At 41.0% G+C, this 19,136-nt stretch overlaps 1 protein-coding gene across 29 annotated transcripts in view; it reads right to left on the bottom strand.

Annotated features, from left to right (window-relative positions):
- The window catches only part of LRRC7 (leucine rich repeat containing 7), a 378,525-nt gene that overhangs the window by 167,731 nt on the left and 191,658 nt on the right, over positions 1 to 19,136 (bottom strand). For all 29 annotated transcript variants that reach the window (XR_008306746.1, XM_053248546.1, XM_053248555.1 and 26 more), the window contains 3 exons: positions 15,331 to 15,409; positions 12,201 to 12,290; positions 6,566 to 6,622 (listed from right to left, as the gene is read on the bottom strand). Coding sequence is in view for 26 of the 29 variants with exons in the window: in XM_053248546.1 (XP_053104521.1) it covers positions 6,566 to 6,622; positions 12,201 to 12,290; positions 15,331 to 15,409 (226 nt within the window). In the remaining 3 variants the exon portion in view is untranslated. The remainder of the gene's footprint in view (positions 1 to 6,565; positions 6,623 to 12,200; positions 12,291 to 15,330; positions 15,410 to 19,136) is intronic.

The following is a 19,136-nucleotide window of genomic DNA, read 5'->3' as shown; positions in this document are numbered from 1 at the left end:
ACATCGTTCCTTACAAGTGCTGCCGCTGGCGGTAGAGGCTGCAAGGGAATGGTTCCCCCCCACTCCCGCTGCCCCTGCCTATTTTTGAGGAGGCCAGTGGGAGTGGGGAGGAACCCCCCTGCAGCCACCACAACCCCGTTGTCACTGCCGCCAACAACAGCACTTGTAAGCAGAGATGTGCACAGAAACAGTTCAGCGCTCCTTTTCTGGAGCGCAGAACTGGCCCGATCAGCCAGCGTTAGAACTGGTTTGAAGGGTGGGGGGGTATCACTTTAAGAGACGGGGAAGGTTCTTCCTACCTATCCCTTCCTGTCTTTCCACTTCCCCCGCCATACACTCACTTAAACCGCGTGGTGTGGGACTGCAATTTCCTGCTTGCTGTGTCCCCCCCCTCCGACACACGTATTAGCCATGATTATGGCAATGCTAGGCAATGCTGAAGGGGGCTGCAAGCAGGGAGCTACAGTCCCACACCCATGCAGTTTAAGTGAGTGCCGGAGGGAAAACCTTCTCTGTCACTTAAAGTGACCCACCCCCGCCCTCCTGGGAATGCATGGAACCTGTTCCATGCACATCCCTACTTGTAAGTAGCTATTTACTTTCCTTCCACCCCCTCTACCCTTTGGGCAACCCACTACCCCTTTACTGATAAAGGAGAATCCTCATCGGATGTGGAACTGTCTTACTAGCCTGTCTGTTCTGATTGGTTTTCTTAAGACTGTGCAAATACTTTTTCTCTTAACGTACATTCTGGGGATCTTTACAAAAATTGCTCCTTTGGCATGTGTATTCAAAAACTTTTTAAAAGAACAAATTATATGTTTTAAATATAATTCCTAGCTATGCTCTGAGGACACTGGCACCTGTCTTTATATCTATCTGTCTGTCTATCTATCTGTCTATCTATCTATCTTTTTATACCACCTGATATGTACATCTCTAGGTGGTATACAAGATTTAAAACAATATTTAAAAATCAGAACAGATTATAATACACAAAACAATTACAACTGTAGCATAAAACAAATAAAAACAGTAGCATAAAACAATTATTAAAATAATTTATACACACACACACACACACACACACACACAAGTTACATCAAACACACTTCCGAGTGAGAGGGCACTATTTCACTGGGTCTTCCAAAGGCCTCATAAAGGCAGTCACCGCATTCACCAGAACAGTAAAGATGTGAGGAGTGGTTTTAACATTTTCACAATTAGCCGCTCTACCACTCAAAGTTGAATAAATTGCTTTCTACTGTAATGATATACTCTATTGTCGGCTACCTTAGGGAACAAAAGGCAAAGTATAAATATTTACAATAAATATGTTGCAGTGCAGAGTAGAATTGGTTGTAGATTATATAGATACATTTTATGCCTATTTCTCCTTGAATTGCAAAACAACTCTGGGCTGATATAAATCTCTAATAACCCATATTATAGACCTGTATCTAACCATTCCTTTTTGGGCAAGGTGATAGAGCATGTGGTGGTGTCCCAGCTGCAGAGGGTCTTGGATGATATGGATTATGTGGACCCTTTTCAATCCGGCTTCTGCCCTGGATGTGGGACTAAAACTGACTTGGTCGCTCTAGTGACCTGCTTTGGTTGCTCTACCTTCACCGGGAGCTAGACAGGGGGAGTGCGCCCCTGTTGGTTCTGCTGCACCCCTCGGCAGCGTTCAATACCATTGACCATGGTACCCTTCTGGGCCGCCTTTTGAGTATGGGAATTGGAGGTACTGTGTTGGAGTAGCTCCGTTCCTTTCATGGGGGGAGGGTCCAGAAGGTGGTGCTGGGGGACTACTGCTTGGCCCCATGGCCAATGGTCTGTGGGGTCCTGAAGGGTTCGGTCTTGTCCCCCATGCTGTTTAACATTTACATGATGCCACTGGGAGAGGTCATCCGGAGACTTGGACTGAGTTGTCAGCAATATGCAGATGACACTCAGCTCTATCTCTCCTTGTCCCCTGTTCCTAGGGAGGCAGTGGATGTCCTGAATCAGGGACTGGAGGCCGTGATGGGTTGGATGTGGGTTAATAAACTGAGACTGAATCTGGACAAGCCGGAGGTAATGCTGGTCAGTAGGAGAGCCAATCGTGAAGAGGTTATTCTACCTGTTCTAGATGGGGTTGCACTCCCCTTGAAGAAGCAAGTACGCAGCTTGGGGGTATTACTGGACCCAGGTCTGCTTTTGGAAGCTCAGGTGGAGGCGGTGGCCAGAGGTGCCTTTGCACAGTTTCGGCTAGTGTGCCAGCTGCGTCCCTTTCTTGAGAAGGCAGATCTGGCCACAGTTACCCACACCTTAGTCACATCACAGCTAGATTACTGTAACACACTCTACATGGGCCTGCCCTTGTAGAATATCCGGAAACTGCAGCTAGTGCAAAATGAGGCAGCTTGGGTTCTATCTGGAGCTACCCAGTATGATCATATCACACCTATGTTGAAAGAGCTGCACTGGTTACCAGAGTGTTTCCGGGTCCAATCCAAGGTGCTGGTTTTAACCTTTAAGCCCTTAACGGTTTGGGCCCGGATACCTGAGGGACCGCCTGCTCCCAAGGGTTGCTGCCCACTTGACGAGATCATCTGAGGGGGTCTGCTCCGGGTGCCGACAATGAAGGAGGCTCGGTTGTCCTGCACACATGCAGGGCCTTCTCTGTTGCTGCCCCCAGACTTTGGAATGCTCTCCCAGTGGTCATTTGCTCCTCGGAATCCTTCACAGTTTTTAGAAAGCTTGTTAAATCTTGGCTTTTTATCCAGGCCATTACATGATTGTTTCTATTGCTGCTTCTGTGTGTTTTACCCATGTATATTTTTTATCTTTGTATTTTATAAATTTCAAATCAGATTTTTCCCCATATTTTTAGCTTAATACTTTTAGTTGTTATTTTTATTGTATGTTTTTTAACTTTTGTAAACTGCCTTGGGATTATTTTTAATGAAAGTCACTATATAAATTTGACAATAAAAATAAATAAATAAATAAGACAATGAGGCTGTTCTCACGCGCAGCCTAACCCAGGCTACAGAAGCTCAGCCTTGGTTAGGCTGCATGTGAGAACCGCATATCCTGGCTTTGTATTCTGGCTTTTAGCCAGGGTTAAAGGTGCCATTGCACCGTTAACCCTGGCTCTCTGATCATGTGCGAGATCAGACTACTTTCAGCCCAGCTGCACACAGAGATGGGCGCCTAGAGTGCTCGTCTCCTGTGGAAATTCCCCAATGCACTGCGCTTGCCACATGGTGCATTGGGGGATACCTGGAAGTTGGGACACATTGTCCTGTCTTCCAGAGCTGTGCACTGCTCAGCAAAGCACTGCTTGTCTGGGAGTGTGGTTCACAAAACCACTTTGTATAGCCCCTAGTTCATGCTGTCTCCAGTCAAAGAGATAGTCCAGGTAGCAGGGCTAGGGAAAAGCCTCTAACCCGAGACCTTAAAAGTAACCAGCAGTCACAGTAGACATTACTGGGGTCGCTAGAACAATGGTCTTGATATATAGCAGCTTCATATGTTCATATGCCTGGTATATGTGGAATACAGAACATTTAGATAGCTAAAGACCCACATCAGAAACTTTATAGCTCATTGTAGAAGGTTACAGTTTCATGGAGACACACAGAGAATTCAGAAAATCAGAGACAGAGGTTTAGGTAACGGGACTTGCATTGTATTTAGATATAAGAAATAACTCTGGGCCAGTTCCAGTACAACATTCCTTCCTTGTGCAATGAATTTTGGAACGCATCTTGTGCATATATACTATGGAAACAATACTATTGAATGATTTCAATAGTATTGAAAGCTCAAGGTTGACTCAGCCTTCCATCCTTCCGAGGTCGGTAAAATGAGTACCCAGAATGTTGGGGGCAATATGCTAAATCATTGTAAACCGCTTAGAGAGCTCCGGCTATAAAGCGGTATATAAATGTAAGTGCTATTGCTAGTGCTATTGCTATTTATCCTCAGGGGTATGCACAGGACTCATTTCAACACCGTTTCCCCATGTGCTTGTGCACAAAATGCCATGTCTGAATCAGTAATATCTGAGCTCAAACCTAGAACTGTTATAGAGTTTAGATTACTTTCTAATATTTACAAGATATTAAAACTCTCCTAGTATTAGCTCCCATAGTTGCTTTCAACCTTTGTAATTACATTATAATCATCAACCCACCCCCGTCATTTCCTCCTACTGAATAAACTGATTTTTAAGTTGATATTCAACAAAAATGTAATCTATTTAAATATGCTACAGAAAGCTCATTATATTGGCATGGTAGTGCCAGTGTAGTTAAGATAAGGACGTGTTTCAACAGTCTACCATTATAAGCCCTGAACATTCTATTGGTCATACAACTGAAGCCATCTGTCAAATTTTCCTAATTCTTTTCAGACGTCATTAGATGAAGAGACACCACTCCTCCAAAGATATGGTGCATATCCATTAAAAATGGCTGAGGATACAGCAGTTTAAATATCAGCTCCTACAAAGAGGATTTAAGTGTTGGCAACCTTTTTTGCCATCAGATAACCTATCATAATTTTGTTTAATGTATCTTTAAATGTGCTTTAAATCCCAGGTCTATGCTGAGTATTTATTAGCCTCTGAAGCCCCCATAACAAAAAGGTAAAATCAACTAAGGTTATCACTTATTTTGCCCACTGATGGTTCTGAAGCCAGAGTTGGGAGAGGACTTGCAAGTCCTGGCAAGTCCTTTCTGGTTCTACACGTAGCTGCTTCAAAAGGAGACTCCAGGAGCAGTCTAGCACTTTTATACTTATCTCTGAACTTTAGTAACAAGGGGCCTTGCGAGGGTACACGAGGCAGTGGGCACATAAGGCAGTGGCAGACTGCCTTTGAACATGAACTTTATAAATCAGATATACTGCCTATGAATATGGAGGCTTCACTTGGACAGCACAGATAAGAGCTACTATTAAAACTTCCCTTTCCCATAATGTTCAATCAGATTTTCCTTTTTCAAAAAGCCTAGAAGTCCAGTCATTCAAAAATCTTTGATTTAAGATGAGAATTAAGATACAATATGATGTAGGATCTACTCACAAGAAAGTGTGCATGATCTACTCAAAAGTAAGGTTGACAGCCTACTGGGAAGCAAAAATGGAAGATCTATACACAAGTAGGGATGCAAGGTTTTATTGGGAGAAAAATTGTGGGTCTACTCTTAAGTAAGGGTATGCTTCTACTTCAAAGTAAGGGTGAGGTCTATTCATGAGCAAAGATGTGGCTGCATGGAGCTTCATTGCTAAATCAGCATAATATAAAAAGCTGTACAAAGCCTTTACAACATATGTAATGCAGAAGTTTATACGGGCACCTTACTCGCAATTTCTACACCTTTTAGAACACAAGTGAAAATTGAAAGCTCTTAACTCTAACCTTAAACCATAGGTTTTTGCATGCACCCACATCTTTAAAGCAGTGGTTCTTAATGTGGGGCCTGCCAGATGTTGCTGAACTAGAACTCCCAGCATCCGGAGGATGCTGGGAGTTGTAGTTCAGCAACATCTGGCATACCCCACATTAAGAACCACTGCTCTAGACTGTACTGGATATATATTTAATGCAAATATTAGTAGGGCCACAGAAGTCTTGTGCACAGACTGAATTTTTGTAATGGAGACACAAGAAGATAATTAGTTAATAAATTTCTCACCATAAACAGAGTGAAGCTGTCTGTAAACTATCAATAAAAGGGAATCTAGGTACTGTTTACCATGATTGCTGCCAGTGTACAAGTAATGGTAAACCATGGATAAATCCTGAAAAGGGAAGTTTGCAACACAGTGGAGAGTGAGTAAGAGCTGGCAGCCCACTCTTAATCTCTTAACTGTGGTTAAGAAACTGACAGCTTTATCATTAATAATAATAATAATAATAATAATAATAATAATAATAATAATAATTTGATTTCTATACCACCCTTCCAAAAATGGCTCAGGGCAGTTTACACATAGAAATAATAAATAAATAAGAGTGTTCCCTGTCCCCAAAGGGCTCACATTCTAAAAAAACACCAAAACACAAGATAGACACCAGCAACAGTCACTGGAGGTACTGTGCTGGGGGTGGATAGGGCTGGGATTATTGCGGGATCATCCAAAACTAACTTTCAGCTTGGATTATTGGAAGAGCACTTTGTAGTTATATGGACAAACATCTATGTGGTGATGCAAAATGAGATTTAATCATCCATTTTAAGATCAGTACTAGGAAAATAATTGTGCATTAAATAAGTTTTCTTCCAATGATTTGGCCCTTCTGAATTGTTCTGTTGTCCAATTTTGATTAAGGCTATGTTGAGCATTAAATAGTGATTTAATGCTTATATGCATTTTGCTCAGTGTTTTATTGTATATGGTTTACAGGCATTACTATTGTTTAGAATATATTCCCCAAAATGTATAACTTTTCAAAAGTTATAAAACAAAAATTGAAATGGGAGTCATTCCACAAGACAACACAATTCTCAATGGGGAAAACAAAATGAAATTTGTACACTGCAGATAACTAAAATATTTAGGTACTTACTTTGGTAGAGTTTTCAAGTGATTCTCTCGTAATTCCAATATTCGTAATTTAACAAGTCTAGAATTGTTAAAGATTAAGAAATGATTGTAAATTAAAATTAGAAATGTATTAAACATATATGATAAATTCTAGGAAGCTCTTTGTTTTAGCACAAATGATGGTAGCCATATATTTGCATGAAATTATTCTATGCACCTGGATAGTCTCTAATGAGAATCATAGCCATATGTCCACAACTGAAAATAACAGCTTTAAATTAATTTTTGCTGATTATTTTAATAACACAAACATGCTGACTCGTAATATTCAGCAAATATTTCCAGGTCTAGAATATTAACTAACTTCAAGGCAGCATACATCAGCTGTGATTGCTGGCAGTGTTCTTGTGGAAAATCCTGACAAACCACATGAGAGCAATTAAACAGAAAACAATACTCAGTGTTCAAACCAATGTATGTTGCCATCAGTTACTGTTTATAAGGGTTACCATTTCATAGCAAATAGCACAAAAAATCTTATATATAATCCAGAAACTATATATTTACATTCACTTTTAGTTTTTCTGAGCATTGTAGTAAAGGTAATGTTTTGAGTAATTTTCTATCAGCTAGGAGAATACATTTTGCAAAAAAGCAAAAGCTAAGACAAGCAAACAATTTCTCAAGAAACCCTGCCTTTAGAAGGGAAAAATGCACATAAGATGATGCATAATAGTAATACCAATAGCTGCCGTAACAAATGCATTTATAAACAAATATATACTAATTTATATATTTTTAAATCTTATATTTTTTGTAATAGTAAATTAATATACTTTTGTATTTTCAAATGTAATAATAATAAGTTTCAAAGGATTCCTTTGAAAGGCGAGGAAAAGAAAGCTATTTTGTTACATCAAGGATCACAATGGAAAATATTCTAATGATCTCTGTCAAGGGCAGTAGTCTTATTATCATTAGTACATGCTGTGTTAGTTTCATATGTAGCATGTAGCACTTTGGAAGGGCGGTACAGAAATCGAATAAATTAATAAATAATAATAATAATAATAATAATAATAATAATAATAATAATAATATGTACTCTTGATATTGTAAATGTTGTACATCTTTAAAAATCAAGCATTTCCCCACAATTGTTTTGTGGTTGTGGGGGCATTTTGCAGCTTGATGGGCATTGCTGAGCACAAGGAGACCCCATGGAGCACGGTACAGGACTTTGTTGTTTTGCCTTTATTCTATTTTTTGGCTTGTTTCTTTAAGAACAAGCATTTCCTGGGGGTTTTCACAATTTGGGGGGGGCATTTTGCTGTTTGGGGGGTTATTGCTGGGCACAAGGAGGCCCCGCAGAGCATATTCCCTATGTTCTCTCCTATCTCAAATGGCTTTACATGGGAATGGGGTATAAACCACCCCACCCTCTGTTCATTTTGGGGTGGCTTTCTACCCTGTGCCATATTTTTATTAATAACTTAAATATCTTAAATGGTGAGGGTGTATATGTTGTGGATATGTTGTGTAGCAAAGTGCAAGTAAGAGTATGACAACAAAGGCATAGCTGATAGTGCAGCAGTTTGCTTGTTTACACTCATTTATGAAGTTGGGTGTGGAAATCTACCCAAAAATCCAGATGAGTGTTAATTTAATAAATGCAACCCCCACCAACAACAACAACCCAGAATGAAATGAAAGAAATACGTGTTTAATTAAATCAGCACTTTATCTTCCTTTGGAAGCATTTACATATCACAAAAGTGATCTCAGGAATACTGAAGCTTACACAATAAGAGGCCAATTCATGAATTGTTATTGTTATTTATCATGTTTAAAACATCATGAATAGCAAAAGTGTTTAATAAAACTTCAAGAACTATTGTGACTCACAGGGTTCTGAGGACAGGGAATATAGTGATTATAATCCCATAATACATTATAATTGTAGGTCACAATAGTTTTATTTTACAGATGAGGAAAGTGAAACTCAGAGAAAATGGATTGCAAAAGTACTATGTATTCAAAGACTGAGCAGGAATTTGAACCAAGCTCTCCAAGGCGGTTTCCAGATTAGCTGCTGGAACAGCAGCAAAATGCCTCCATTTGGGCAATTCGCATTCGGAACGTAAGCAGCAGGGGGAGCAGTCTCGCAGCAACTAACAACCCGAAAAAACAGCAGCTTTTTCACACTGGATGTACAACGTCCTTGCTCTATATCACAGTCATTAAATTTGCAACAAGGCACAGGAAATCTGAACGACACCTGCTGTCCCCATAGGGACTGCAGTGTCAGGAAGTGTGGAAGCACACTTCCGAGATATGTCCTGACTCTGTTGTAGGGTCCAGTCTGGAAAGCACCTGGGGGTGGCTCCTCAATAAAGCAATTGCTTCAAGCAGCACTGTTGAAGGTCTTTTGCGGAGTGATAGATTGTGCCCCACCTCCGCCACCCACAGGACATTTTGGAGGAAGGTCCAGACTTGCCACTTGCCATCCCCCCACCCACAGCAATGCTCAGTGGGGTATGGACATGTCGCTTGCCCCCACATTCCTTGCTGCCGCCACCTCCTTCTCCTAGCGGTCCTTCAGAGGCATGCCTCCAGAGGCAGCATCTGGCCTGTCCACCAACACTGTGCTGCTAAGCACCTCTCTCCTTGTACCTCCCCTTACTTCCAGAACCAATCTTGTCTGTTTTGTCTCAAGGCAAGTTTGGTGCTGGAGAGAAGAGACAAGAGGGAAGAAAAGAGGGAGAGGGATGGAGGATCTGCTGCTGGCTTAGCAGCTCATTAGCAATGGAGGCCAGCGCCACTGCCAGAGCCATGCTCCATGCTCCAGCCCTTAATGGTTTGGGCCCGGGGTACCTGAGGGACCGCCTGCTCCCAAGGGTTGCTGCCCGCTTGACAAGGTCAGGGAGGCTCAGCTGTCATACACTTGGGACAGGGCCTTCTCTGTTGCTGCCCCCAGACTTTGGAATGCTCTCCCAGTTGCCATTCGCTCCTCAGACTCCATCACAGTTTTTAGAAAGCTTGTTAAATCTTGGCTTTTTATCCAGGCTTTTACATGACTGTTTTTATTGCTGCTTCTATGTGTTTTTACCCGTGTATAGTTTTTATGCTTGTATTTTATAGATTATAAATTTGGTTTGTTTTTATATTTTCAGCTTCATATTTTTATTGTCATTTTATTGTATGTTTTTTAACTTTTGTAAACCACTTTGAGATTGTTTTTAATGAAAGGCAGTATATAAATTCAACAATAAATAAATGAATGAAATAAATGAAATGCTGCCTCATGTGTGCCTTCCAAACAGGCAAGGGTGCACTCCAGACATTGAGACTGGGGGTGATGAGGGAGAGAGAGCAGTGCCTTGACCTGTGAGGTAAGGAATGAGGCAAGCAGGGAGCTAGGATAGCATCAGAACTGGCTCCCACTCAGGCATGGGGCCAGGAAGGGGTAGGGCAGCTGTATGCCTCAAGAGGCAAAAGGCGATGATCTGGCACTGCAGGTCTCTCTGGACATACAAATCAATCCTCTATTCCTTTAGTCATACTGACTCTGTACTTTGGCCTTTTGTGCAGGTACTTAGGTTTTGTTTGTTTATCTTCATCTGTCTTAGGAGAGGAGAGCTGGTCTTGTGGTAGCAAGCATGACTTGTCCCCTTAGCTAAGCAGGATCCACCCTGGTTGCTTATGAATGGGAGACTTGATGTGTGAGTACTGCAAGATATTCCCCTCAAGGGATGGAGCTGCTCTGGGAAGAGCAGAAGGTTTCAAGTTTCCTCCCTGGCTTCTCCAAAATAGGGCTGAGAGAGATTCCTGCCTGCAGCCTTGGAGAAGCGCTGCCAGTCTGTGAAGACAATATTCAGCTAGATAAACCAATGGTCTGACTCAGTATATGGCAGCTTCCTATGTCATCAGAGGTGGATTTAGCCACAGACCTCGGGAACCAGGTCCGTGGCCTCCTGCCTCCTGGGGGTGGGGGCTCTGAATGATCAGGGGTCCTCCCAGAGCACCACCCAAATATTTGCCATCTTCACCACCAGGGTGGTGAAGGGTGAGTGGTGAATGGAGCAGGCCTCCCCCCTGCGGTGACGGCCTGTCTGGCAGGCACACCTGCACAGTGTGAATATGAAACATCACATGCAACTTTCTATATTCACACTGTGCAGGCGTTCTCACCGGATAGGATGCTACTGCCACCGCCAGGGGCGGGGGAGAAGGCCTGCTCCATTTGCTGCTCACCCCCCCACCCCTGGCAGTGAAGATGGCAAATATTGGTTCAGGCAGCAGCAAGGCAGGGCTCTGTGGAGCCCCCTTGATCATTCAGAGCTGCCCTCCCCAGAGACAGGAGCAGCGGCAGGGAGGCAGCAAGAATTTTTTTAAAAAATTAAGGTGGGCATCATGGCAGGGGTGGCAGGGGGAGCTCTGATGCCTTTCAGGTCCAGGCTGCTTTTGGACCTAGGTGTACCCCTACTTGTCATCCCAAGCTTTGGATTTTATTCTTTGCATTACCTCCATATCTGCTTACGCATTCTCAACTGTAGCTGGGTTCACACAATCACAAGGCTACTGGTTAAAAAGTTGATCAGGATCAGTGAGTCCTGTGGAGGTGATTGAATCATGATTATCTATGGTGGATAAATAGTGAGGCTATTCTCATGATGGGGGAAAACCAGGCCAAGGGAATGCAGCCTAGTTTTTCCCCATTGTGAGAACCACGGGCTTGCGTGTGAGCCCGGTGGTTCCACGGCGGCTAGCCCACCTAAAATCCCTCCTCTTAAACTAGGTTAATGGAGTGAGCACTCTGTTAACCTAGTTTGCTTGATCGTGTGTCAGCTGCAGCTGCTTGCAGTCACAGCTGCATTTGTGTAGTGCGTTCCAGGGACCAGGGCACCACGTGGCAGTGCTCCCCTTCCCCCGACCCCCAGAGCTCCTGAGGGGCTGCAGCCGGGCACGGGAGCACCTGACCGAAGCAGCTGCTTATCTGGGCAGCCAATCCGGCCACCCTGCAACAAGTGACTGCTCATGTTGAGGGGGAGCAGGCTAAGCCCACTCTCCTCACATAACCCCACGAGGCAGAGCCCCACTGTTTAACTGGAGCCCTGTGGATCTGATTGAATCCTGGTTATCTTTCTTGGTTAAATGCTAGTTAACCGGAGCAGTCTGACCAGGATTGCCCTGAAAATTTGGGTCCTCACAATCAGCTCTCTTGGTTTACTAATCCTGATGAACATTGTAACCAGATTCCTTGTATATGTGAGAACCCAGCCTATATCTCTTTTTTGCAATTTCAAAAATATTGCTTGTTTGTTTTACTGTCTGTTGGTGTGGGTAATATGGCTCTGCTGTCATCCAGCTCACAACCATCAATATCCCATTTCATTAGTAATAGTTCTCTAATGTTCTAGATTTATTCCTCCAAGTCTTCAAGATGTGCCCCAAAGGATCACTAATTAAATCATTTCTAATTTAGAAAGAATGGGCATAACCAGAGTTGCTAAAGAATGCATATTCTAGTTTTTGTGTTTGTGTTGGTTTGCTGTCTACTGCATATTCTAGTTTTTGTGTTTGTGTTGGTTTGCTGTCTACTGATACGAAAACCAAAATGATTTGGTTAATGGGCAACTGACACAATAAATTCTTACCTTCCAAAGTTAGCTGGAAGAAATTCCAGAAAGGCATCATTTAGGTAGAGCTGGGTCAAGTTTAAAAGCTGCGTGAAACCATCTGGGAGCCTAAAAACAAGTTCAAGATTTAGCTTTTGTACTGATGTTACTATAGGAACAATATAAATATAAGTCCTGGTAGAGATGTATCTGCACTCACCCCCTCACTGCTGTACAGTAAATAGAGAAAAATTATTAAGCCATTTCTTACTGCTAACATTTTGCCTGTTATTAAAAGAAATGACAATCTACACTGCTCTTTTTGGAGGAGATTTATGCACTTGACAATTTAAGGTTACAGCATCCCTTTCATTTTTCTATGTAAGCTTTTCAGTAGTACATTTTGATTTTGAACATGATGATGGTAATTTCACATGTTATAACATCTGGAATGAAGAGAGAGAGAGAATAGTACAGTTTTATACAGGCAAATAATTGCGCTATACATTATGAAGTGTATTGCCATTTGTTCCTACAAAGGGACCATAAAGCATTATTTCCTTGTTCCTCTTTGCATTGGCACAATTGACTACAGAAAAGGTGCAATTAATATTATGCAACTGAGATAAAAGTAGAAAGAAGAAGTTCTATATTTAAGTCACATTTTAATGCCTAACAATTGATAATGTAAATGACTAGATAGGTTATATACTTTACATGGCAATGGACACTTTCGTCCTATAAATTTGTGGCATACTGCGGCTGAGGAGAGCTAAGTATTTCTTTATATTAAATTAACCACATTCTAGTTTCCTTAAGATGCCTTAGCAATGCATACCAGTGTATACCTTCAACTATTAATAGATCAGGCTTTCTGCTTTGTCTAAATTTTGCAACCACCAAAAAGATGAACAGTTTTTGATGCGATCTTTTAAAAAATAAAAACCTGCCTAATGGAGCCATAGATGCTGTCATAGGCTTGGCTTCATAAATTAGGACTCTACAGGCACTAAAATATATCGAAAGAAAACAACAAAGCCAGCTGTTTTAAAGAATCAAGGTCTTAAAAGATATTACATATATCTTCTAAATTTGGCAAAGCTCCCATTCATGTAATACCACAAGCAGCCCCTACATCAGTCTAAAATGTAAAGCTCTCTGGAACATTAGATCATTGGTATTCTAGGAACTATGTCTAATTCAGAAAGAAAAGGTTTGTGCTAAGCTACAGTATTTTGCTTCCCACTGCACCCTAAAGGGAACTATCTAATGGAACCATCTAATTATTACATCTTTAACCTATGCCACTCTTCTTCCTTTGCCCACCATCACAGCTATGGCATTTGCCTCATCAGACTGATGCAATCATAACTGTGAAGAGCACAGATGAAAAGACATCCAAAGAGCTTTAGAATGCCTGTAGCTACATACAGCATCCTTTTTCATAATGTCTGAATAGTGCTTTCCTGTGACAGAATGTGTGAATAACTGTCCCTGTCAACACTGTACACTCATGCGATACACTGTATACTCATATGAATGTTGAATGTAATGTAACATGTGAGTTTGGCTTAGCTTGGCAATCTAGGTGCAGTGTGGAATACAGAAGTAACTTCCTGCATGCCAGGTCCTTAAAGAGAAGTGTGACTCCCCGCAGACTTTTATCACATGGTTAGTAGGGTCTGCTCTCATCAAGATCTTATCCTCTCCCGGGTTGAATGTGAGTTAATTTGCTCTCATCCAGCCCATTAGGTAATAGGTATTTCAGGCACTTCTTAAGTGAACTGGGGGAAAGTAGAAATAGAGCGGCTGCCATCAGCATATTGATGACACTTTGTCTCAGATCTCTAAACAATTGCATCCAGTAGTTGCATGTTACATAGAATGGGAGGCAAAACTAAATCCTGTAAACTTAGCCTATATGGTGGGGGGAGGATGACAAGTGACAGGCTCCAAGCGAAGCAGAAGTGCAACTACCACTATGTGACATCTCCAATTCACTGTACATACCAGTAATCCAGAAGGATACTATAAATGACTATAATGAAGGTTGCAGAGATACAGGAGAAGAGGATCATATTCATTCTATCTTCCTCTCAACATAAGCTTGCAAAACCATGGCAACTAAAGGAGTACATATCCAATGAATTTATAACAAAGTTATGTAAGGAATTAACCCAAAACATCACTCAGCATTTATTTCAGGCCCCAAACTAGACTGATATAGGTCTTGATACTATGCTTCGTCCAAGATTGCCTGCAGCTGCATAATCATTTCTACATCATGCATTTAAGGAGTTCACTTACAATCCCATGTCAACAGGGGAAAAGAAGGTAAAACATGCTAACTGGGCAAAGATGCACCTTTGAAAGTAGACTCTCTTAAAGTGTCTTCACTCAGGTTGTGGGAATTCCCTTCTCCCGCTGCAGCAACCCATGCTACATTTCATGCAATTGCAGGGGGTTCCTTGATCTTTTTGGAACAATCTTTCAGCCAGGGGTTGCGGGTGGCAGCAGCTCTGAGTGCTGAAGCAAAGAGGAGGTGGTGGTGGGAATGGCTTGCAATAGCACTCTTGTGCCAGCACTGCTTTGGATGATACCCAGCGACAACATCAACATTTTGCAGTTCATTTAGCACCTCCTTAAACTCCTGCAAGTAGTTCTAAGTGGAGTTTTATAGCCTCCTCTGCCCACACCCACATTACCTACTAAGGCAGAGATTCCTCATAGTTTAATTTATCAAGTGCTTTACCATTTGGATTGCATTTCCCCTGACAATTCCATAAGATAGATAACTTTTATTCTCATTTTACAGATAAAGAGAGACATTGAGAGACATTAACTGGTAACTCAGAAGTCTCAGGGGGAAAATAAGGCTTCCCAGATCCAAGTCCAATGCTAATTTCCCATGCTCCTCAATGGTTTGATACTGGCAAACCTGGCAAGATACATTCCAAATTTGTGGAATGTATCTTGTCTAATTCATTTCAGGCAAAGATACATTCCACAGACTTACTAGCTGCAATAAATACTGAATGATGCTTTGGATCAGTTAATTACATAATTTTGTAATACAGTAATTATATTCTATTCATGATATACCTTCATATTTCCATACATAAAACACTGCACTTATAAAAAAAGAAAAACTTCATTGATGGATACTTACTTAGAAATAGGATTGACACTGGCTTCAATTATTGTTAAACACTTACAGCACTTTATATTTTCTGGGAAATCTTGGATGCCTATAAAGAGAACAAAGTATCATATGAAATCTAGGAATACTGTAATTATTGCTCTAGAAAGAGGCAAAACCGTTTAGTCTTAAATAAATATATCTGAGCTACCGTATTTTATGGACTATAAGACTCACTTTTTTCCTCGAAAAATATCCGCCAAAATTCAGGAGCGTCTTATATGTTTTAACAGTTTAATATGTTAAAACTCTGAAAAACTGGATTAAAATTAAGGTGCGTCTTATAGTCCGTAGCGTCTTATAGTCCGTAAAATACGGTACTTAAAAACAGTGATCAATATCCTCACTAAAGGCTTGCTAGTGCATACCAAAAAAGCATATACACAGTGCTTGGATCTGTGTTTCTGAAGCACAGATGCTCGTGTGGGTAGAAGGCAATTTTCATCGGTCCTCCCTGTCTCAGAAGTGCTCTACACAACCCAGAAGTAGGTTGCACAGACTTTTTTTTCCTGCTGCATGTATACACTGTTAGTGAGGACATCAGTCAGTGATTATGAACATCAGTCAGTGATTATGACAAGAGTCCATCAGCATGTGCAAGTACTTCTGCACAGACACTATTTATTACATTTTTGTTTTATTTTCTTCTAAATATAACTCCTGTGTTCATTGAAGGCCACTCCCAAAGGTCTCTTGAGTTGCAGGAGTGGCTTGTCAGGCAGCACAGGCGACAACAAATATGGAAGAATTACCACAGAAGACCCACTGCGCATGTAAGGTTGCCTACAAATCTAATACATTAGTAAAGCTAATATCACTATAGTAGAAATACCAGAGTAAAGCACATTGGCCTAAATTCTCTGCAGCTTTACAAGGGTGGCAGGGAGTTGGGACACTAGTTATGCTCCAGGCTTGCTTTGCATCATGCTGGGAGGGGAACTGGGAAGTGATTTTTGCTTTTCTACCCTCCACAGAAAAGTTCTGTTAACTGACAAGAATATGTCCTTGAGGATCCACAGTCCTCAGTGACATATTCCTGGCAGCAAATGGGACTTTTGCAGGGAGGGAAGGAAAGCAAAAACTGCTTCTCAGTCCCACTCCTGTCATACTGAACTGTAATGCAACCCTGCAGCACAGACAGTGTTCCAGCTGCTTGTGAGGATGGAGCTCTTGCTTCACCTTTCTAAGGCCCCAGAGAATATGGGTCATATATTATATTATATAATCACAGATGTTCACAATTTCCACAATATAAACAACATACTGTAATAATATAATCATTTCCTACAGCAAAATAAAATTTATAAAATTCAAAACATTTAAATTTATAATTAAAACTAATATGTTGATGGCATTAATAATGATTGCTTTCCTTGTTTTTATTGCATTTGCAATAAATCTACCTTGAGGTGATGTTAATATCTCTGTTTATGAAAAAAACACAAAACCAAAGCATCAGCTGATTGAAATTACCCACATAAAGTGGAGAAATGAAATGCTTCCTAATACACAGAAAAGTAAAACTGAACCAATTGATTCAAATCTTTTACAATTTATTGAATTTTTATGTTATATAACTTTCTTTTCACATTTGCATAACCCTTGGAATAATCAAATGTATTAAATAACTCATTGAAAAGCCTAGGAAATGAATTTTCACTATTATAACTTTGTGTATCTAAAGACAATGGAGTCTATCATTATTAATGAAATAAACCTGGCTAATCAGCAACATATATAACCAGTAAGCAACATATATAACCAGTCCCTTAAAGCAACATATATAACCAGTCCCTTAAAATGATTTGTGTGTCATATACCAAGTGAGGAACAATCTTAGCCATAAAAGCTTAAAGGGCAGAAAGACAGGGGAGAAAAAAAAAAAAACACCAAAGAATTGCTGCTACTCTTGGTAAATTTGTTTATTTGCCTAAAATATTATTTATTTATTACATTTATAAACCACACCATCCAAAGGCTCTGGGCAGTGTACAACAAATTTAAAAGACATAAAAACACACACCATTTAAGATGCAGTGCTAAAAACAATATAAAAACAATTTAAAACCATTTAAAACCAATTTAAATACTTTTAAAAACAATTTTAAAACCTTGGAAAGCCAGGCCAAACAATTAAGTTTTTAGGGTTCTCTTAAGGGGCAACAGCGACCCTAAACTGCGGATATCTGCCGGGAGTGCATTCTATAGGCCAAGAGCAGCTACAGAAAAGGCCCGGTTCCAAGTTGCCACCAGATGTACTGGTGGTAACTGGAGACAGCCCTCTCTAGATGACCTCAACGTGCGATGGGGATCATACAGAGAAGGCGCAATCTAAGTTAGCCCAGACCCAAGCCATTCAGAGCTTTAAAGGTAATAACCAGCACTTTGTATTTCACCTGGGAACATAGCAGCAGCCAGTGCAACTGTTTTAAAACAGGCATAATCTGATCTCTCCAGGTTATCCCAGAGACCAGTCTGGCTGCCACATTTTGAACTACTTGAAGTTTCCAAACTATGTACAAGGGCAGCCCCACATAGAACGCATTGCAATAGTCGAACCTGGAGGTTACCAGCTGATGCACCACTGTTTTGAGATCGTTCTCTTCAAGGAATGGATGCATTCACATGGATGCTGTCATAATACTATTGCGTGGCTATTTATTTGATATTTATGGACATCCTTTCTTTTAATAAAAAGCATAACTTTTGTTTTTTCATAATTTATATTCAGTTCTTTTTTTACACACAGTATTCTGAAAAGGCTGGAAGTGCAGTCTTGGCAACAGCTTCCATGTAAGTATGCAAGAGCACTATCAAACGGCAAACCTGAACAGGGTCACACTTGCCTTGAAATAAAAGAATAAACATTTCTACTTATTAAGATCTGCCACTTTATTATTCCTCAAACTCCTATACTAGAAATTGACAATTTTCCTCTCCCACCACACAGGAAGAAAACATTTACTTTCATTTTGAAGTAAACTTGTGGGCCATTTGGGGCAATCATTGTCAAACTAGCTGCATAATGAGAACCAAATGTCTGCATGTCTCACCTCCAACCCTGAATAGTCGTGAGGGGCATGGAATGTCCAAATTAACCATGTAATTCATAGGCTTCATCCTTCATATAATTATGCTGGGGTGGAGACATACACATAATAGCTAATCACACGTTGGGCAGTCAGTGACAATTGCCCAAACTGGCCCACAGGTTTACCTCAAAGTGAAAGAAAACTGTGAACTCCTCTTTCACCATTTTTATTAAAAGAAAGCAAATTACTAGCCACTTTAGAAACAGAGACATGAGGGGAAATGTGAAAGCAGTAGTCTGACCAATCATTTTCTAAGAGAAATATCAGGAACATAACTAGGTTAGTCATCACTAGTACTGTGATTTTCTAAAATCTGGTAATCCCAGTAACCTCAGTCCCAAGGCTCTTACTGTGTTTTCTGGTAGAAAGGCTGCATCGGTGTAAAAACCGCACCATTGAACAAAGGGTGAGATTCTTAAAAATCACATCAAAAATGCCTCATGGGCATAAAGGCTGCAGCTAAAGCATCAAGTACACTCCCCCTTTCTATTTCCCATGGATAGCCATTTGTGCTCTTTGTGGGGGCATTTCATCCTCTTGCTTTCTCCCCCTCAAAGGTGTTTGCTTGGCGGTGGTGACCAGGTTGGGCCCGCAGTGAGGCCACGGACATATTTAGCAGCCAGTGTGGGTACCACGGGGGCAGCAAGAGGCAGCTTTAAGTGGAAATTAGAAGGTGCTTACTTC

The sequence above is a fragment of the Hemicordylus capensis genome, chromosome 4, assembly GCF_027244095.1.
Source record: "Hemicordylus capensis ecotype Gifberg chromosome 4, rHemCap1.1.pri, whole genome shotgun sequence".
NCBI lineage: Eukaryota > Metazoa > Chordata > Lepidosauria > Squamata > Cordylidae > Hemicordylus > Hemicordylus capensis.
Note: the sequence above shows the minus strand (reverse complement) of the source record. Positions and strands in the feature narration are given on the sequence as shown.